Consider the following 22,805-nt stretch of genomic DNA (forward strand, 5'->3'; position numbering starts at 1 on the left):
CAGTATAGCTCAGTATTTGAATTTAATAATTTATTTTATGAAGTCATTTTTACTCATCTTTATCAAAGATGTCAATAATTTCAGACCACACTGTATATCTTAAACAATAGATTTCTAAAACATTAAGCCTCATCGATGATCATAAACAATGTCATTTTCTTGTTCGTTTCCCCCAAAAACAAATAAATCTAATTTCTGAACATTTCAATACAAAATAAATGATTTGAATACACTTTTATATTTTTTAAAGCACAATGTTTATGAAAACAAACAAAAAAGATAGCCAAGCAACACTGGACGATGATAAATACATTTGTCAATGAAATACAGCATATTACCCTTTTCTATGAAAAATAAACGGAGTTATGTCGGTTGTGTCCGAGTGCTATTAATGTGCTTAGTACCTGAACTAGTAAGGACTACTAATAACAATAAAGCCTTTGTGAGAAATATGATTTTAGGGTAGGCCTATCTCCCTTATTACCAGGGAATAATATATTCTAAACTAAAGCATCACTAATATATGATCTACAGTGCAGTTCTAGTGACAGACGCGTAAGGCATGTCTTCGAAAATGTCATGTCATATTTTCAAACAATTCAACTCCACACAAAAACTCCTGTGCTAGATAATATCAGGAGTCTGTGTTTCTCTGTGCTTACAGGTTCAGAGACCACCTGTTTTAGGTGGTCATCCCTTATTACCCCTTTATAACCAACTTCCCCTTATTTACAGATACTGTATATAGTTAAGGCCAAGAGCATCTTAATACACAGCTAACTAACAAGTGCATATCATACATTTACATAAATGTATGATTACCATGACTGTTACAGATAATGACCCGACGTCTTTCAAGACTGCTATAAAATAAACGCTATTCACTCTGTACGGACAAATCATACTCTCTTGCGCTCTCCCTCACACCCACACATACTTACTAAGAAATTAGAGATCACAATGACATATTTTGACCTTGTTTGGATGAAAGTGAAAGCTTGCTGATCTAAGTAAATCTCCATTTGGTTACATACTGTATGTCTGTCAAGCACATTCATCAAACGTAATACTTTGCGTTTGGTATACTAAGCAACTCTACTATTAGCGGTTCTCTTAATGATAATAGAATTGCATTGAAACATTGCAGAACTATTAAAGAGGGTATGTACTTACTATATATTATCTAACGTCCTAAATCTTTATAGATAGATGAAACCTACACGTGTAATAGTGAGATGTCATGACAAGATTTTAAAGAGGAGCAGCAGTATTCAAGTTATTGTGAAAAAGCCAGCATATGAGATGGAGTATGTACAGTATCTAGTGAATGGCCTGTCCACATGCCCTAAATATGTAATGAACGGTTGAAGTCCAAGTCAGCAATGTCCAGAACCCATCTCAGGACAGTATTCTGACTTGAAGACAATGCACTTAACTTACAATTTTGTGCCAGTCTCCAATTTACATGAATGAATGAATGAATGAATGATCGGCGCAAAACTGAGTTGCGCACACTAATCTCAACTCTGAATAGGGCCCACAGGAAGCTCTGTGTCCAGACCAGGTCCGAACGGAGTGTGTCGCAATGAAACCCGTCCTCCTCTACTTTGAGCAGGTCCGGATGGGGTGTTACACTGAAACCCTACCCCTCTCTACTCTTCAGTCGTGGTCCTGTGGGGTATGAAGGGCATCTTCAGGGCTCCGGCGCTGGTCTGTTCGGGCCAGAAGGGTGACTCGTGCTGCAGGGGGGTCCGGCGAGGGAAGAAGGTGTGCTGGAAGTCATAGTTCAGCAGACAGCTGAGGGAGGCCATGTAGATGTCAGCGAAACGAGACAAGCGGCGGGAGAAGTAGGTGGGGTTGTGGTACGTTCGAAAGAGACTCCCAAACTGGCTGTTGAAGATGTCCTTAGTCTGCGATCTGTTGTATGATAAAACACGTAAGATATTTGTTATCAAGTGACAGTGCTCATTTGCATTGCACGTCAAGAAAAATATCAGTAAGACTTTATTTGAAGGGTAGCTACATTCATATGGAATTCTTATGTAGAGTATAAATGTGTTATGAAGTCCTTATGTACTATAGGTGCCTTTCAAAGAAAGTATTATCAAAATATCTATAGCATAACTTCTAGACTTTGAACAAATAAGAGGACTCATCACAAATTATATCATGTTTCTCTTGAGATTCTTGAAAGGCTCTATGCACATTACAAGTAATTCCCCATGGTACCTCATGGATTCTCTCTCTTTGATCCACTCCTGGACAACAGCTTGCGACGCTGGGTCTCTGTGGACCTGGAACGGAGGGAGAAGAGGAGACATACTGAGAATACATATCTGTGGAGCTGGGAAGTAGGGACAGGGTTGGGGAGTAACTGATTACATGTAATCTGATTACAAACTAAGTGTAATCAGTACATTACCAGCAAAAATATTGTAATCAGATTATAGATATTAAAAAAAAAAAAAAAAAGATGATTAATTATTGGATTATTTTTGAATTCAGAAAGGATGTTTGTGAAAAAATACAAAAAGTCAAAGATTTTTTTATTGAATTTTTAACATTTTAGCTTTATTTAACCAGGTAAGCTAGTTGAGAACAAGTTCTCATTTACAACTACGACCTGGCCAAGATAAAGCAAAGCAGTGCGACACAGACAACACAGAGTTACACATGGAATAAACAAGCGTACAGTCAATAACACAATATATATTTTTTTTATATACAGTGTGTGCAAATGGCGTGAGGAGGTAAGGCAATAAATAAGCCATAGTAGTGAAGTAATTACAATATAGCAAATTAACACTGGAGTGATAGATGAGCAGATGATGATGTGCAAAAGAGCAGAAAAGTAAATAAAAACAATATGGGGATGCAGTAGGTAGATTGGGTGGGCTATTTACAGATGGGCTATGTACAGCTGCAGCGATCGGTTAGCTGCTCAGATAGCTGATGTTTAAAGTTAGTGAGGGGAATGTAAGTCTCAGTGATTTTTGCAATTCGTGGCAGCAGAGAACTGGAAGGAAAGGAGGCCAAAGGAGGTGTTGGCCTTGGGGATGACCAGTGAGATATACCTGCTACGGTTGGGTGTTGTTATGGTGACCAGTGAGCTGAGAAGGCGGAGCTTCACCTAGCATAGACTTATAGATGACCTGGAGCCAGTGAGTCTGGCGACGAATATGTAGCGAGGGCCAGCCGACTAGAGCATACAGGTCGCAGTGGTGGGTGGTATAAGGGGCTTTGGTGACAAAACGGATGGCACTGTGATAGACCTAATCTAGTTTGCTGAGTAGAGTATTGGAAGCTATTTTGGAAATGACATCGCCGAAGTCGAGGATCGGTAGGATAGTCAGTTTTACGAGGGCATGTTTGGCGGCGTGAGTGAAGGAGGCTTTGTTGCGAAATAGGAAGCCAATTCTAGATTTAATTTTGGATTGGAGATGTTTAATATGAGTCTGGAAGGAGAGTTTACAGTCTAGCCAGACACCTAGGTATTTGTAGTTGTCCACATATTCTAAGTCAGAACCGTCTAGAGTAGTGATGCTAGTCGGGCGGGCGGGTGCGGGCAGCAAACGATTGAAAAGCATGCATTTGGTTTTACTAGCGTTTAAGAGCAGATGGAGGCCACGGAAGGAGTGTTGTATGGCATTGAAGCGCGTTTAGAGGTTAGTTAACACAGTGTCCAAAGAAGGGCCAGATGTATACAGAAGGGTGTTGTCTGCGTAGAGGTGGATCAGGAAATCACCCGCAGCAAGAGCGACATCGTTGATATATACATAGAAAAGAGTCGGCCCGAGAAATGAACCCTGCGGTACCCCCATAGAGACTGCCAGAGGTCCGGACAACAGGCCCTCCGATTTGACACACTGAGCTCTGTCTGAGAAGTAGTTGGTGAACCAGGCGAGGCAGTCATTTGAGAAACCGAGGCTGTTGAGTCTGCGATAAGAATACGGTGATTGACAGAGTCGAAAGCCTTGGCCAGGTCGATGAAGACGGCTGCACAGTACTGTCTTTTATCGTACCTTGAGCCTGGCTGAAGTGCACCCGTGACCGGCTCGGAAACCGGATTGCACAGCGGAGAAGGTTAGGTGGGATTCGAAATGGTCAGTGATATGTTTATTAACTTGGCTTTCGAAGACTTTAGAAAAGGCAGGGCAGGATGGATATAGGTCTATAACAGTTTGGGTCTAAAGTGTCACCCCCTTTGAAGAGGGGGATGACCACGGCAGCTTTCCAATCTTTAGGGATCTCGGATGACACAAAAGAGAGGTTGAACAGACTGGTAATAGGGGTTGCAACAATGGCGGCGGATCATTTTAGAAAGAGAGGGTCCAGATTGTCTAGCCCAGCTGATTTGTACGGGTCCGGTTTTGCAGCTCTTTCAGAACATCTGCTATCTGGATTTGGGTGAAGGAGAAGCTGGGGAGGCTTGGGAAAGTAGCCTCCGAGGGTGCGGAGCTGTTGGCCGGGGTTGGGGTAGCCAGGAGGAAAGCATGGCCAGCCGTAGAGAAATGCTTATTGAAATTCTCGATTATCGTGGATTTATCGGTGGTGACAGTGTTACCTAGCCTCAGTGCGGTGGACAGCTGGGAGGAGGTGCTCTTATTCTCCATGGACTTTACAGTGTCCCAAAACTTTTTGGAGTTAGAGCTACAGGATGCAAGTTTGTTTGAAAAAGCTAGCCTTTGCTTTCCTAACTGCCTGCGTACATTGGTTCCTAACTTCCCTGAAAAGTTGCATATCGCGGGGACTATTCGATGCTAGTGCAGTCCGCCACAGGATGTTTTTGTGAAAGGGGCATGCTTATTTAAGGTGAGGAAATTACTTTTAAAGAATGACCAGGCATCCTCAACTGACGGGATGAGGTCAATATCCTTCCAGGATACCAGGTCGATACCAGGTCGACTAGAAAGACCTGCTCGCAGTTGACAGTGATTAGGGACGGTCGTTTGACCGCGAACCCATAGTGGATGCAGGCAATGAGGCAGTGATCGCTGAGACCCTGATTGTATTTGGAGGACAAGTTGGTCAGGATAATATCTATGAGGGTGCCCATGTTTACGGATTTAGGGTTGTACCTGGTGGTTTCCTTGATAATTTGTGTGAGATTGAGGGCATCTAGTTTAGATTGTAGGACAACAACAGCTAATCAGCCAAGACAACAACAACAGGTAAAATGGCGATGAATGGGCAGAGTGGTTCGGTAAACTACACACAGGGCCTGAGTTCCAGGCTGGGGCCGACAGATAAACAAAAAATAAACTAAATGGAGTACCGTGATTAATGAACAGTCCAGCAGGCATCAGCGATGTAGCCAGGTGATCATAGGATCCAGTGAACAGCAATAGATGGAACAGGGAAGCTGCGGGGTAGTCGTTACTATGCTAGCACGTGGGAGACATGGTGTTTAAAGTTAGCAGGCTGGGTAAGTAGAAGCGTCTGCTCCAACGTCCGGCAATGGCCGGTTGAGGGCACAGCGGATGGAGTTACGTCGGCAGATCAGTCGTGGTGGTACGGCGGGGCGCCGTGTCGACAAAGGGTCCAGGCCAGATGGCGAGAGAGGTATTGTAGTTGTAGTAATTTTGTTTGCTAGCCGGGAGAAGCGCCTGGTTCACGGCTAACTGGTGCTAGCTTCAGGGCAGGGGCGTTAGCCACTTTTGCCACTCGGTAGCAGCTAGCTAGTAGCGATGATCCTATGCAAAGGTCCAGAGCTTACGGCAAGGATCCGGTGGAGTAGTGGATTCTAGCCGTGTTGGGGTAGAGTCCGGGAGGCATCAGCTGTGTAGCCGAGTGATCACTGAGTAGGTTGGGAGGTGGACCTGGCTCAGGGCTAGCTTTGGGGCTGGGTCACTCGGTGTCAGCTAGCTAGCTGTGATGATCAGGAGTAATGGTCCAGGGTTTACGGCAGGAATCCGGCGTTGTAGTGGAGAGAACAGTCCAATACTGGCAGGCTGGCAAGTATTATCCAGGCTAAAAAACAGCTGGTGTCTGTGCAGAAGGTAAAGGCCGCTAGCAATGACTAAATAGCTAGTAGCTAATTAGCTGGTTAGCTTCTGATGGCTAGCTTCTGATGGAGGTTCTGGCTATAAGGTCTAAAACAAAAATAGCGGATCCGTATCACATTGGGTGAGGCGGGTTACCGGAAGGTATATTTAATGAAAAAATGGAAAAGAGATTGAAAATAAATACCAAAAAAAAGACGAAAAATACAAAAAGTACACGAGAGGACGACAAACCACGTCTGCACTGCTACGCCATCTTGGAAAAAGATAGGGTGAACTTCGCCAGGGATGGCCTAAATCAATGCTTATGACAAATTCAGCTCCAGGACCAGCCAAAGGGCCAGCTGGCTAATCTTTTGAATATGGTGTAGTAAAAAAACAAACATAATATTAGCTAGGGAGATAAGGTTAGCAAGATAGCTAGCTAGCTAGATAAGGTTAGCATGTTAGCTAGCTACACTGACAGCTGTCAGTGTCCAATTTGTTGATGTTTATCAACTCCACGCGGAAATTCCCACATACATTCGTGAATATGTATAAGCAGCCCTCGTCATTCTTCGCAGGTGGAACCTAAATGTGCATTTCATCAATTGGACCGAAAACTATGTTGAAATAGTGGCCCCAACTTCCTCTGGGAGGGGGGGGGGATCGTTTAAGGCAAAAGTAATCCAAAAGTTACTGAAAGCAATCAGATTACTTTACTGAGTTTGGGCAATCCAAAAGTTAAGTTACTGATTACAATTGTGTAGGTAGGCATAGAGCTACCACCCACACCAACATACCCGAATGTGTTCTATGAGCCCCGTCAGGCCCTGTGTAGCCAGGTCATTAGGTGGACGTACTTCTCAGTATTCAACACACCCCACACACACACACCTCTCCCCGCCCCCACCTACCTGCATGTGCTCTATGAGTCCAGTCAGGCCCTGTAGCCAGGTCATCATGTGGACGTATTGCTCAGTGTTCATGATCTTGATCTCCTTCCTCAGCTCTGGGATGATGGCTCCTGTCCTCCAGCCGTGCTTCAGAGTCAGGTCCTACAGGGAGAAGCATAACACCTCAAATAACCAGTTACTTTTATGACGTACATTGTATTTGTACTGTATGTCGAAATGTTGTCACTTTGAATGACTGCTCGTTGTAGCTAAAGCATTTGCAAATTGTTGTTGCACTTACAGCCAGGTCGCTGTAAATGTGATCTCCAAAGTACAGCACCTTGGACCCCCTCCAACCAGTGAGTCTCAGGAACTCGTATAGGTTTCCCTGAAACAAACACATACCTGTATCAAAGGAAAATGCAATAATTCCATAGACCCCACAAAGGAGTTTTAACTCACATTCAATAGCTAAAGTGAATTGTCCTGTACCTGTTTGTAGATCTTCCCCTTCTCCAGCTTGTGAATCCTGTCCCAATGCAGCACCCCTTTATCTGTTACTCGTCTGAAGGGCCTAGGATGGACAGAGGAAGAAAAACGCTAACACTTTATTTGAAGAGTACTTACTTTCACGAGGACTTCAACTTGCGGTTGTTGACATAAAGCATTTACGGAACGCTCATGCACTGCTTGTGAACGTGTCATGTATGGTTTATTAACGTGTTATGAAGTCTTTACGTAGGTAACCTGTGGAGACCAAAAGGGACATAACAGAAGTTTCAAGGTCTTTATGTCGTTCCAACACTTACTTCCTCCTGTCGTTGAAGAAGCCTGGTTTGTCGGCCTGCACAATGACAATATCAAACAAATCTCTCCAGTCCTTCCCCACGATGTAGTTCATTCCCCGGTCCCTGGGAATTCACAGATTAGATTTTATATTAGAATTCACACAGCACACTCTGCCAGCATCAAACATATCTGCACACTCATGAGGGTAATTCCTCAACCGTTTGTTCTATTTTTTTTTTTTTAAATCAGTCTTGTTTCAAGACGTTGCCATTTCATCACAGTGAGGACTGAATGTTGCTAACAAGACTGTAGCTAACATTCCTCTAACCATGACATGAGTAGGTGATGAAAGCTCTTTGATTTAGACCAGTGGATTTGGGTCAAGCCTCCACGTGAATCTAATAAATGTCGTGGTTGTAAAGCCTAGCTCAGTACTGACGGACAATCTCAGAGTAACTTACAGTACAGTGATAAAACATTTTGTATTGTATGCGATATCTTCAGAACTTGAACCCACAACACTGCGGTTTGCTAGTGCCAAGGTCTTACCAACTGAGCCACACAGGACCACAAGATGCCTGAACACAGGTTGACACTCACACAAAGTCAAAGGGGCTGTTGGTGATGAGAAACATCTTCTTGCCATCCTCATAGAGCTTCTTCAACACAGCGTGAGTCTGTTCCCCATAGGAAATATAGTTCTCTACAGACAGAGAGAGAGCGAGAGAAAAGAAAGAGAAAGATATAGAGGGGTAGTGAACATACAGTATACCCTGAGCTACACTGTCAGACAATTACTATTGTCTACAGAAAATACATTATATCTACGAACTACAATAACAATATTTCATAGTAATCTCTTTGAAGATACGAGCAATGGCAATGACCTTGACGTAGAACTCTCCTCACAGACATTCATACACAGCAGCACAAACACCTGAGATAATTTGTAAAGATACCACATATAGCATAACAGACTGGGTTGCCCAAATCAGAGCATACACTCCCCTCACTCCAATGATCATAAAGGAACTATTTTAGAGAACTAAGCAGAGATCCTTGTTATCCTTACCCATATCTGCCTCTACAGCTCGATACATAATACCCTTCACATGGACATCTCCTATCGCTGCCTGCCAACAGAGAGAGGATGAGATGTTACAATGGTTGTATTTTGTGGCAGGAGGAATCTTTTTCACAAAATACAGCACTTTACAAACAGTGAGAGGGACAGAAAGAAAGTTAAACCATACTACATTGACAAAAACACATTTACTCGAAGAACAGTGCAGACGTAAAGTAACAGACTGATGGTAAAATCTCCTGCAGTTTTTTTATGTGACCACGTTTTCCAAAAAGCATTAAATATCTACTCCGCATTAAGATTCAAATATCTGCAGAAAGAATAGGGGGTCATCTATGATATGACACATTTGAGTTTGAAAAAATCTATTTTGATTATTGAGCAACAGCAAGAGAAGTGGATTAACACCCGGTAACAGAATGACATCATGGGTCCCTGATCTGTACAATACAGAAATGCATAATTATGAATATCAGTCTCCTCATGGTGATGTATCCTGAATAGGTACACATAGGTAGAAAAATGTAATATCCTCTTTTGCATACTGGGGTATTATTCTAATGAGCTCCGCACCCAAACAGGACAAAATTTGGTTGGTCCGGACTGGACCATACCTGTACTAATCATAGACATCTATGTTTCACAAGTTTGGACATCACAGTACAGCACAGTAAAGTAGAGTTCAGTACAGTAAATTAAAGTGTTCTCTACTGTACTAAACTACTTGACTTTTCTGTGGTGTATAAACATGTGAAACAGACATTGACTGGTTCAGATGTGGACTAAATTTCAACGGACGTCCGGGGTCAGTCAGTGCTCAGTGGGTGAGAGGGCTGATTAGAGTAAATGGAATTTAAAAAAGGGTCTCATAGGTTGGTGTCAGTAAGAGCCGGGGAAAGTGACATTAACTGGAGAGGGAGGAGAGAGAGAGAGGGCGGGGTTGTCCAGACTGTTTTCACACTCTTGCTTTGACCACCATGTGACAGAAAGCGAAAGAAAACATTGAGCTGAACATAACAGTATGCCAGTGGAAGGGAGGCTAGTAACAGGTGACCAAACGGTGGTTTGTGCCTACTAATTCAGTTGCAGTCTTTCTGTAACAGATTTTTGGGTAATTCTGTTAACAATTTGTGCGGGGATACAGGTTAGTCGAGGTCATTTGTAAATGTAGGTATGGGTAAAGTGACTATGCATCGATAATAGACAGTGCGTAGCAGCAGTGAAAAAACTCATATGGGGAGGGTGTCAATGTAAATAGTCTGGGTGGCCATTTGATAAATTGTTCAGCAGTCTTTCGGCTTGGGGGTAGAAGCTGTAGTAGTATTTGTGATCTACAGCTGTTCATATTAGTTACTAAACAGTAATGTATTACGGCAGTGTTGTTACTACACCTAATAGGAAATGCACATGCGCACTATTGGGCCGGGGGCTGTAGAGCACAAGTTTTTTGACTAAAGGAAACTAACTGTACTCCCGTCTACTAACTGGTAATTTCTCCACAACACAGATATTACAGCTGTTAAGGAGCCTTTTGGTCCTAGACTTGGCGCCCCAGTACCGCTTGCAAATGCGGTAACAGAGAGAACAGTCTATGACTTGGGCGACTGGAGTCGTTGACAATTTTTTGGGCTTTCCTCCGACACCGCCTAGTATGTAGGTCCTGAATAGAAGGAAGTTTGTCCCCAATGATATACTGGGCCATACGCACTACCCTCTGTAGCGCCTTACGGTCAGATGCCGAGCAGTTGCCATACCAGGCGGTGATGCAACCGGTCAGGATGCTCTTGATGGTGCAGCTGCAGAACTTTTTGAGGATCTGGGGACCCATGCAAATCTTTTCAGTCTCCTAAGGGGGAAAAGGTGTTGTCGTGCTCTCTTCATGACTGTCGTGGTGCGTTTGAACCATGATAGTTCGCTGGTGATGTGGACACAAAGGGACTTGAAACTCTTCACCCGCTCCACTACAAACCCATCGATGAGAATGGGGGCCTGTTCGGCCCACCTTTTTCTGTAGACCACAATCAGCTCCTTTGTCTTGCTCACACTGAGGGAGAGGTTGATGTCCTGGCACCACACTGCCAGGTCTCTGACCTCCTCCCTATAGGCTGTCTCATCATTGTCGGTGATCAGGCCTACCACTGTTGTGTGGTCAGCAAACTTAACGATGGTCTTGGAGTCGTGTTTGGCCACGCAGTCATGGGTGAACAGGGAGTACATGAGGGGACTAAGCACGCACCCCTGAGGGGTCCCAGTGTTCAGGATTAGCGTGGCAGATGTTGTTGCCTACCCTTACCACCTGGGCGTGGCCAGTCAGGAAGTCCAGGATCCAGTTGCAGAGGGAGGTGTTTAGTCCCAGGGTCCTTAGCTTAGTGATGAGCTTTGAGGGCACTATGGTGTTGAACGCTGAGCTGTAGTCAATGAATAGCATTCTCACATAGGTGTTCCTTTTGTCCAGGTGTGAAAGGGCAGAGTGAAGTGCAATAGAGATTTCATCATCTGTGGATCTGTTGGGGCGCTATGCAAATTGGAGTGGGTCTCGGGTTTCTGGGATAATGGTGTTGATGTGGGCCATGACCAGCCTTTCAAAGCATTTCATGGCTACAGACGTGAGTCGAAGGGGTCAGTAGTCATTTAGGCAGGTTGGTGTTCTTGGGCACAGGGACTATGGTGGTCTGCTTGAATCATATTGGTATTACAGACTCAGACAGGGAGAGGTTGAAAATGTCAGTGAAGACACTTGCCAGTTGGTCAGTGCATGCTCGGAGTACACATCCTGGTAATCCGTCTAGCCCTGCGGCCTTGTGAATGTTGACCTGTTTGTGATCGGCTGCGGAGAGCGTGATCACACAGTCATCCGGAACAACTGATGCTCTCATGCATGTTTCAGTGTTACTTGCCTCGAAGCGAGCATACAAGTTGTTTAGCTCCCTTTGTAGTCTGTAATAGTTTGCAAGCCCTGTCACATCCGACGAGCGTCGGAGCTGGTGTAGTACGATTCGATCTTAGTCCTTTATTGATTCTTTGCCTGTTTGATGGTTCGTCAGAGGGCATAGCGGGATTCCTTATAAGCTTCCGGGTTAGAGTCCTGCTCTTTGAAAGAGGCAGCTCTACCCTTTAGCTCAGTGCGAATGTTGCCTGTAATCCATGGCTTCTGGTTGGGGTATGTACATACAGTCACTGCGGGAAGGATGTGGTGTACTCCTCAATGCCATCAGAAGAATCCCAGAACATATTAAAGTCTGTGCTAGCAAAACAGTCCTGTAGCTTAGCATCTGCTTCATCTGACGACTTTGTTTTGACCGAGTCACTGGTGCTTCCTGCTTTAGTTTTTGCTTGTAAGCAGGAATCAGGAGGATATAATTATGGTCAGATTTGCCAAATGGAGAGTGAGAAAGAGCTTTGTACGCGTCTCTGTGTGTGGAGTAAAGGTGGTCTAAAGTTTTTTTCCCTCTGGTTGCACATTTAACATGCTGTTTTAAATTAGGTACACTGGACTTAAGTTTCGACCTGGGAATCAAACAGGGGTTATTTACGTCAAAGGATAGGTAGAGCCTTCCGCCTTCTCCTCACATGTACAGTAGTATATCATTCCTGTAAGATGAAAAATGAAGGCAGAAGCTCTGCACTTTAAAATTGCTGTGTTCCTATGGGAATTTGCGCATGTTTAGAGCTCCACCATCAGGTAAAATTTCTGACCATTGTCTGATCTTTATTTCATTTAAAACCTTTTTGAACAGTAAAGCACTGTTTTTTCTCCATTGAATTCTCCATTGAACATGATTCTAACTAGTCCAGAACTAGGCTTAACCGGTGTCTGGGAAACTGCCCCTCCTCCCTATGAGGGATTCTCCCACCGGCTGCAGATCCAGTCCAAAGAAGGTGTCTTTGGAACACCACTGTTCTGGTCTCTTTACCTTGACGTCTTTGTAGAGGTGCACAGGCTCGTAGTCGATGTTGTGCTTCATAAAGTAGTCATTAACACAGCACAGTAGGTTCATCTCTGGAAGGGAGAAGATATCCATGAACTGTTTCATAGTGTGGCCATGGGAACTCTGTAGAGGATAGAGGGGAGATTATTAAAGATCAGATAGGACAAGACACAAGTAAAGCGAGGGTGTTACTAGGGTATGCAAAACAGAAGTGTATCCCTAACCTCTACCCACAGAAGTACATTTTGTATATAGTTAGCTAGCACATGTAAGATTTGCTTCTGGGTTCACTGATTACAGGTTGAAACGTAATACTACAGTATCGTGTGCCAGACTGTAGGGGTGCAAAAAGTTCATGACCGGAGTGACTGGGATAAACAGAGTGGCCTTGCTGCAAAATGTAAAGGGGTAAGTTTATCACGGTAAATGAGGCTTATCTGTATATAGTGAATGTGGAAGGGTTGAGGAGATGAGCCCTACCTTGCCATAAAAGTCACTCATATTCTCCAGAGGAACGTGGCAGCCTTCGTACATGGCAATCACCTCCTTGTCTGGCACCGGGTGAAGACCCCTACATGTGACAAGAGAACACTTCCAGACTCATATTAAGCATCTCCAATCCAAAATGAAATCTAGAAATCGGCTTCCTATTTCTCAACAAAGCCTCCTTCACTCTCGCTGCCAAACATACCCTCGTAAAACTGACTATCCTACCGATCCTCGACGATGTCGTTTACAAAATAGCCTCCAACACTCTACTCAGCAAACTGGATGCAGTCTATCACAGTGCCATCCGTTTTGTCACCAAAGCCCCATATACCACCCACCACTGCGACCTGTATGCTCTCGTCGCCAGACCCACTGGCTCCAGGTCATCTATAAGTCTTTGCTAGGTAAAGCCCCGCCTTATCTCAGCTCACTGGTCACCATAACACCCACCCGTAGCAGGTATATCTCACTGGTTATCCCCAAAGCCAACTTCTCCTTTGACTGCCTTTCCTTCCAGTTCTCTGCTGCCAATGACTGGAACAAATTGCAAAAAATAAATTAAAAAAATTATTCGCTGAAGTTGGAGACATATCTCCCTCACTAACTTTAAGCATAAGCTATCTGAGCAGCTTACCAATCGCTGCAGCTGTACATAGCCCATCTGTAAGTAGCCCATCCAACTACCTACCTCATCCCCATATTGTTTTTATTTACTTTTTTGCTCTTTCGCACACTAGTATTTCTACTTGCACATCTATCACTCCAGTGTTAATTTGCTTAATTGTAATTACTTCGCTACTATGGCCTATTTATTGCCTTACCTCCTTACTCCATTCGCACACACTGTATATAGATTTTTCTATAGTGTTATTGACTGTACTTTTGCTTATCCCGTGTGTAACTCTGTGTTGTTTTTTGTCGCACTGCTTTGCTTTATCTTGGCCAGGTCGCAGTTGTAAATGAGAACTTGTTCTCAACTGGCCTACCTGGTTAAATAAAGGTGAAATAAAATTTTAAAAAATACATTTGTACTACCATTCAAACAAGGAAGTACCTAGCCCCATACACTTCCAATATGCCACTCCATCCATATGTTTGATCCAAAAGTGTGTTGAATGTAAAGGTATTGATTGTAAACTGTGATAGTGTTGATAGTACATACCTGTATACTGTTCCCAACTGGATGTAGTGAAAGGCATCTATCTTCATCAGTAATGCCTGGAACAAATAATTGATTAACACAAATTAGAAAAAGATTGGCTGACAAGTGCCAATCAGAAATGTAATATTCACACAAGCAGTGATATAAAGCCTTATAACAGATACAGATAACTGGAAAAATAAAGGAAACACTATATAACCAAAAGTATATGGACACCTGCTCATCAAACATCTCATTCCAAAATCATAGAAATGAATATGGAGTTGGTCCCCCCTTTGCTGCTACAACAGACTCCACTCTTTTGGGAAGGCTTTCCACCAGATGTTAGAACAATGCTGTGGGGACTTGCTTCCATTCAGCCAAAAGAGCATTAGTAAGTTCGGGCACTGTTGGGCGATTAGGCCCGGCTCACAGTCGGCGTACCAAATCATCCTAAAGTTGTTCGATGGGGTTGAAGTCAGGGGTCATTTGAAGGCCATTCAAGAATCGTCTAGAATGTCATTGTATGCTGTAGCGTTAAGATTTCCCTTCACTGGAACTAAGGGGCCTAGCCCAAACCTTGAAAAACAGCCCCAGACAATTAGTCCTCCTCCATCAAACTTTACAGATGGCACTATGCATTCGGGCAGATAGAGTTCTCCTGGCATCTGCCAAACCCAGATTCGACCGTCGGACGAGATGGTGAAGCGGGATTCCTCACTCCAGAGAACGTGTTTCCACTGCTCCAGAGTCCAATGGCGGCAAGCTTTACACCACTCCTGCAGATGCTTGGCATTACGCATGGTGATCTTAGGCTTGTGTGTGGCTGCTCGGCCATGGAAACCCATTTCATGAAGCTCCCGACTGACGTTGCTTCCAGAGGTAGTTTGGAACTCGGTAGTGAGTGTTGCATCCGAGGACAGACGATTTTTATGCGCTACGCGGCCCCGTTCTGTGAACTTGTGTGGCCTACCACTTCACTGGCTGAGCCGTTGTTGCTCCTAGACGTTTCAATAACAGTAACCAGCAATAACAGCACTTACAGTTGACTGGGGCAGCTCTAGCAGGGCAGAAATTTTACGAACTGTCTTGTTGGAAAGATGGCATGCTACGTTGAAAGTCACTGAGCTCTTCAGCAAGGCCATTCTACTGCCAATGTTTGTCTATGGAGATTGCATGGCTATGTGCTCGCTTTTATACACCTGCCAGCAACAGGTGTGGCTGAAATAGCTGAATCCACTCATTTGAAAAGGTTGTCCACATACTTTTGTGTATATGTAGTACATATTGAAAACAGGTGCTTCCACACAGGTCTGGTCCGTGAGTTAAGTAATTAACATCCCACCAGACTCATGTGTAAAAATGCCCAGTTGCTCATTATACATAACATGTTATAACATCAACCATGCTCACCTTTTGGACATCATAGTGCAGTCCCCTGACAACAAAGTTTGGGATGTACTCGTACTCACGCAGGCCCTCAGGGTACTAAAGAGGAAGGAAAATAGATGTTATCAGAGCTTTGAGTGGAACACAAATGTCTCATATCAACTAATTGAAAAGTGTGCAACGTCTACTGAAAAAGTTAACGTCAGTGTCATTCAATCATTGAAGAAAAACTCATCTTAGAAGACCTTGAAAGGAATTGAAAGGAAAGAGACTCCAGAAAACTTCCCACGACTACGAAAAAATTATTTGTCAACTTGAATAGGGTGACACTGACACCAAATAGAATATCTCACTGTGGAAGAAAAATTGTGAGTGTTGAATCAGATGGAGGGGGAGAATTGTCAAGGTTACGAACAAGACGCGGCCTGACTGTGGTCTATCAAGTACAAGAGAATTACATAGCCTAAAAAAATAGCTTTCTGTTACTATGATTATTATGTATCTGGAGCAGATTTCATCGTCACATGAAAGAGCAGAGGAAAAGCAGAGAAAAAGAAACCTGGCCAGATATGTTAATGCTGTCTTGTCAACACCTATGATCTGGCATGCCAAGGACTAGAGGAGCTGTTTCTGTTTCTGCCTTCTTACCAACTCATATGTGACCAACCGGCTCAATTCGGTTTTATGTAGCAAAATATTAAATTGTGTATTTATTTTTTATTTTTTACATTGGATAAAAGTAGAGACTCAGAGCTACACAATGGTATATCATACACTACATTTGAGGAACAACGGGAAGGTAATTCTGCTTTGAAAGTTGTAACCTCACTTTTGAGAAAATGTCCATTGAATGTTTTGGTACACCTACAGGAGAGCTCTTCTTTGTCTACACCCATTCAGCATTGTTCACACCCGCTTAAGCTTTAGCCCCACCCATCTCTTTAAGGGTTGATCTGAGCGTTCTGTCCTAACAGGCAGTCAAGCACCAAGCTAACTGGCTAACGTTGGCTATCTTGCTAGCTACTTCCAGACACAAATAAGAGAAGAGCTCACTGACCATTTAACTCGCCCTAGCAGAGCTGGTTAGGCAGTTTTTATGCTATCCAAAGCGTTGGTGACTGCAACTGTGCTGCTGGCAACAATTCAAGCTTTTTTGCCAACGTTCACTGACACCGGCCATATTCAAAAGGTGGTAAGCGTTCGTAAATTTGTCAGTTATTCTGTGCTCTGGTACACTCAGATGAGAGTGCTCTGAAATCGGAGTAAATATCTGGTAAATTCGCTCTGGCTAAGTCTATCAACAGTTGTTGCAGTGACATCATTAACATTCTACTTGCATAGGGGAGTCTTTTGTTAAGACGTGTTGCTAGCTAGCTAAACAATTAACCATAATTCCAAATCATGACGTTACTCCCCTGCATGAATCTGCAGGTAGCTAAACAACCAGGTTCAATGTTAGCTAGCTAACAGTCTATAACTAGCAAAGCAAATGGCTCTGAGATACAAATAATATTGCTACACAGATCATACACGTTAGCTAGCGAGCCAGCCAGCCAACCAGCTAGCTAGCTAACAGTACACTAACTTGAAATTAAAACGACTGACAAAATTAGAAACGTGTAATATCTGAAAATGTAGCCAGCTAGACTATCTTATCTGTATACATGGATGGACACTTCCCTCTCTGCCACGGATGCCATGGTTGCCCTTAGTTTGAAGATGTAATCCAGAGACAGGCGTTTTCTTTATCTCCTTAGCTATCATACTCTAATTCCACTGATTTCAAAACTCGGTCCTCCAGAAAGTGGAGAGCAACACGTATGCAGTTCTACTGTGCAATATATGTTTTTAAAAGCTGCGTTAGACAGGATTATCTAATACATGACCAGCTCAAATAGACAGAAGGGTGCTACATGGCAGACCAATCCGAACTCATCTCTCGGCATGTCCAGCCCACTCGTTATATCAGCCAATCATGGCTAGCGGGAAGGTTGCTGACTTTTTCTGTGGCTAAACCAACTAGGGTCGTAATTGAACAATTCATTCGTATTTACAGAAGGCATACATGTTTGTTATTAAGGCACATGAAAGTTCACATGTTCGAAAGGCATTTCTGCCAAAAAACGCATTCAAATGGCTCTCCTGCGAAATAGTGACGCGCGACATATGCCTAGTTTCCTGAAACAAGTCACATATGGTTATTGTCATGCCAGTGGCAGTTTGGCATGACAATGACTGTAGGAGATGGCTACACAGCACAAATAGATTTGGCATGACAATGACCATAACATTTGGCTATTTTGTATCTGCTGTCTTGCCAAGTCCTACTGATAAGACAGCGCAAACATATCTGGGACAGCATGCTAGAGGAACAGACTCTGGTCCCAGATCAGTTTGTGCTATCTTGCCATTCATTGTCAAGCCAACCTTGGCCCCAGTGAGCAATTGGCAATATGGCACAAACTTGGTATGACAATTAACATAAGTGTTGTCAAGAGAGCACTAACAGATCCGGGATCAGGCTACTGTTCCTCTGCTCTACCTCTTCATCCCTGTCACATGAAAGACCCCTCTGCTACAGATCTAAGTTCAGCCTAGACCGGAGGAACAGACTACGTACCCTGTGATCCTGGATGAGGATGTCCCGTGCGATGTTGAAGATGAGGGTGTGGAGGTGTCTGGAGTAGAAAGCCAGGGTGTAGTCATAGTCAAACCCATAGATCTCTATATCGTGCAGACTCATCTCATTATTGGCAAAGATAGTGTTGGGGTTCACACTGTTCTTAGATATCACTGGGATCAAGGCTAAAATAGAAGGAAGAAAAGGGTGAAGAAGAGGAACACATGCATTTTTACATTGCATACTCAACCTTTCTTGCTAGTTGTGTTGTATCAATGTAAGCTAAATCTATTTCCACTGACTCTGCAAATTAATACAGGCCTCTCTTTCCAATGCCCTTCATGAATAGAGTTGCAAAGGGTCAGAAACTTTACGGTAAATTTCCGTGGGAAGTTAAGCTTAAATTTTGCTTCAATTCATCAAAAACAGTTAGCTTATAACAGTTAACCTTTTTTTTTGGGGCTTACACAAGGCAGTTCTAGGTCTGTGGCATATTTTGGTTAAACTATCCCCAATTCAATGGAATTGCAACCCTCTGCATGCACAGTATATTCTCCCATCACATGTACAGCTGATTCTCAAGATCTTGCACACTAATGAGATGCTATTGAGCCCACTACTACACTGTCTGAGCCAAGGACTGCATGCTTTCTGGTAAGTTTTGATTACAATACTGGGTGGGGTGAATATTTTTTATGACATGCATTTATTTTTTTTGTTAACTAGTAAATAGTAGCCTACAGCAAAGTGTGTTTAAATCCTTTCTAACTTGTTAACAATTTCTGCTAGTTAGTTTTTGCTACCATGTGGGTTTTAGCTTGCTTGAGCCTGCAAACTGAGGAGTGTTTCATTTTAAAACATTTATCTTACAAAAGAGTTGTTTAATCTAACTGCTGAAATTGTATGTGTTTTTTTACTAATTTTTTCCATCTTTACATGAAAATGCAACAGGCACTATCTGATGTGTGTGGATATTTCACTGCAGCTAATGTAGAAGGAAAAGCTGTGTACATTTGCAAATGCTGTGCCAAATCATATGTGAAGAATGCAACAAAGCTGCAGAATCTGGCCAAGTGCATAAAGTTCCCTCAGCGCTCACAACAAGCAACCTCTGACAAAAGTCCCTCTACTTCTATTCGAGGTGAAAATTATGAATCAGACACCTTATCGATAGCAACAGCTCATGGTCCTTCTGGAATCAGAAGTTTTTTTGACTCGACGGAGGAACGTAGTCAGAGAAATGCTGATGAATGTCTTTCTCGAGCTCTGTATGCAACTGGTTCACCTCTGATGCTCACAGGCAATGTGTATTAGAAAGGATTTCTGAATGTTCTTCGCCCATCATACACCTCTCCAACCAGACATGCTTTATCTACTCATTTGCCGGATGCAGAGTTCAACAGAGTTCAAGTGAAGGTCAAGCAAATCATAGAGAAGGCAGATTGTATTGCAATCATCTCTGATGGGTGGTCGACTGTTCGTGGGCAAGGAATAATTAAGAACCCCGACGCTTGCTATAAACTTTAACACGTATCGCTTGCGGTATGTTTTTGGAAGCATAAGGAACAAAACTTTCATATAAGCAATAAATTATTAAAAACAAAAAAAGGTTAAAATTACTACACACATTTATATGGTTAGGGTTAGTGTCCCCATATGGCCATATCTCCATGTTACATCACTTGTTTACGGAAGACATAGGCGGCCACCTGCACTATATAGTGTGCTCCAAACACCTGTGTGTGTATGCGTAACTGGGGAGGTGTAGTTTGTCAACTTGTGCCACACAGCTTGAGAATCTGTGCAAAACCGGTTTGAAAGTGATTATCATTTACTTTTCTAAACTTTAAAATACATTGTTGGAAATGTGGTTCACATGGAGCCAAATGTCAGTGAATGTAACTGCTAAAAACCCAACATACAGAGAAGGGTTTTCAAGAGCTTGGTGACCCCTGGCCCCTTCTATGTTGTACATGATGAGTCCACTGCCCATTTGCTGGGTCTCAAAAGCCTGTATTCCAGAGACTACGGGAGGGACAGCAAGCAATCACAGTGTAAACCAACATGCCAGTGTCACAGTCTATGTCCATTCAGTCAGTCAACAACAGTTCAGGATGCCTTTGACAGTGTGCCATTGACAGTGGTCAGCAGCAGGTGAAATGTCCAGTGTCTCTGGTACAATAATAGGTACTTGTAAGTGGTAGCTACAATAATAGGCACCCGTTTTTAACTGGTACAATAACTGGCATACAATAAGTACTTATTATTGACATGACACCCCTGGTACAGTAGCTAGCTAAGTGAAAGTTACACAACGTCTTTCAAAGGAATATGCTATAGAGTAATGAGTTATTGGACAATATTGTTTTACATCCTAAACCACACTTGTTTTCATTGAATTCAACAAATGCTTGCCCTACCTTCGGTCTGTTTTTTGGTTTCGTTGTAAATAGACCACAACCAGTTGGTCATGTCCTGGCCACTTGCGGAACTGGTACACATAGTAGCCTCTCTATAGTTTTTGGCACCGGATTGTTGCGCCAAAATCTTCCCGGTGACCCTACCACGGAACACTGCACGGAAATTCCTTTCCAATAACCGAACGAGTCGAGTCTTCTGCGGCGCCCGATCGACGAGGTGTAGTGATGTTCCGTGCGTATGTAAGTAGTTGTAGCAAATTAACAACTTATTATTTTTTAGCAGACTACACAAGTACAGTGACAACGGCGTCATGACTAGTCGCCTTCGGTTTGTCAGTAACCAGCGTGTAGGTCGTGGGCTCTAGGTAAATTTTCTCGGTTAGAGCACTCTTCTGTAATTACAGAAACCGAATCGGTCCATGCTCTTCCGTGGCAACGTCACTTCCTTGGTTCCACTCACAACACCGTAGATATAGATAGAGGACGAATTGTTGTATCTGTGTCATTATAGCGTCTGCGACGGCATGGGCAGAGCCATTGAGGCTGTCTCCATGGTGAAGTAGTAATGTTTCTTCTTCACGATTGGCTGATCCCTCCTGATGACCCAGGTGGACATTATTCCAACAGGGTCACCAGGAGGGGTCAGCCAATGAAGTTGGAAGTACCACCCAGTTGACATTTACATTTACATTTAAGTCATTTAGCAGACGCTCTTATCCAGAGCGACTTACAATTTCTTACTATAATTGGTATGAAGAAACTTGCCACATCACACATTTAGGTTAAACCTATTAAAGCAAGCTGCAGTCTGTATTGAAATTATGCAAATCCTGATCCAACCTGATTTACTTTATTCTCTCAGGTGAGAATAAATATTACTGCTCTTCTGCAAGTGATGAGGTGAGCTCTATTAGGAGTGTCTTATTTCCCAGACACCCTCAAGGTTAGTGCAAAGAACTTAAACTGTGAGTGAGTGAGTGAGTGAGTGTGTGTGTGTCTGGACATGTTTAACTGCACGCACACACACACACTTATGTGTGTGTCAATTAATTTAGTCTTAAACCAGTCAAACAAGGCAGTTTTAACAACAAGATACACATTTACAGTAACTTTAATGATAATGCTCCGGATTTTACAACATTTGATAACCAAAATGAACAACCTTTCAAAGTTTAGCATGACAAAACAGTAAAACAAACAGTTGCTATGCTCTACATCATTTCTAGCAGTTTTACAATACATTTATTTACAACATATTACGATTATTGAAAACACCAAAGCATGACATACATAATAATACACTAATAAACAAAACAAAAAATCATGAAAAATTCACAAAATAATGCATTTTAATATCCTGGCATGAATCACGCAAACCTCCACAAGTTTGGTCAGCAGACCCATCTGAATGTTCTCTGACATATAGTATAAGCCTGTGGTTGCCTACAGTCAAAAGCTTGCTAATTAATTTTTTTTGTCTGTATCTATGTAATGTATCAGTATCTACAGTTGAAGTCGGAAGTTTACATACACTTAAACACAGAACCCAAACCGGCTGCGCTCGTGCGCCATCGTGCATACATTTATTTTGCCCCCCCCACACCAAACGCGATCACGACACGCAGGTTAAAATATCAAAACAAACTCTTGTTTACTCAATGACATTAATTTGGGGACAGGTCGAAAAGCATGAAACATGTATGGCAATTTAGCTAGTTAGCTTGCACTTGCTAGCTAATTTGTCCTATTTAGCTAGCTTGCTGTTGCTAGCTAATTTGTCCTGGGATATAAACAGTGAGTTGTTATTTTACAACTACGTGAAAATGGTGGAAGCCCTCAATGGCGCTACCCATTCTCATAAATAGCATTTTGGCCACTTAGAAGCTTCTATCATTCTCTATGGTCAACACTCAAAATGACAGACCTTCTTATTCTTCTTCTTAAAAAGTATTATAGCGTTTTGCAAACAAACGTTATAGGTGCGTGCCGCCACCTATTGGATGGGGTGACAACGGATCAACTTTAATGCAGGAATAATAGGGGAAGGAGAAGGGGGAACAAAAATTA

General features: G+C 42.9%; 1 protein-coding gene across 1 annotated transcript; it reads right to left on the reverse strand.

The window, feature by feature from the left end:
• Window positions 1–15: 15 nt before the first annotated feature.
• On the reverse strand, window positions 16–21,240 carry LOC139540394 (5'-nucleotidase domain-containing protein 3-like). Its single transcript, XM_071344189.1, has 14 exons — window positions 20,739–21,240; window positions 18,319–18,503; window positions 15,723–15,797; window positions 14,331–14,386; window positions 13,160–13,250; window positions 12,665–12,802; window positions 8,739–8,799; window positions 8,267–8,369; window positions 7,687–7,788; window positions 7,370–7,451; window positions 7,179–7,265; window positions 6,899–7,039; window positions 2,230–2,294; window positions 16–1,917 (listed from the first exon to the last, which is right to left on the reverse strand). Exons 1-14 carry the CDS (start codon window positions 21,049–21,051, stop codon window positions 1,653–1,655), a joined length of 1,764 nt encoding a protein of 587 aa, XP_071200290.1. The 5' UTR covers window positions 21,052–21,240; the 3' UTR covers window positions 16–1,652.
• Window positions 21,241–22,805: the final 1,565 nt, after the last annotated feature.

Source organism: Salvelinus alpinus, chromosome 15, assembly GCF_045679555.1.
Source record: "Salvelinus alpinus chromosome 15, SLU_Salpinus.1, whole genome shotgun sequence".
NCBI classification, from domain to species: domain Eukaryota; kingdom Metazoa; phylum Chordata; class Actinopteri; order Salmoniformes; family Salmonidae; genus Salvelinus; species Salvelinus alpinus.

Coding starts and splice junctions, on each gene's coding strand:
- LOC139540394 (XM_071344189.1), bottom strand. CDS start 21,051: ATGACGCCGTTGTCACTGTACTTGTGTAGTCTGCTAAAAAATAATAAG. Junction 15,798..18,318: donor TCCTCATCCAGGATCACAGG/GTACGTAGTCTG, acceptor CTTCCTCTTTAG/TACCCTGAGGGCCTGCGTGA. Junction 1,918..2,229: donor AAAGAGAGAGAATCCATGAG/GTACCATGGGGA, acceptor ATCATACAACAG/ATCGCAGACTAAGGACATCT.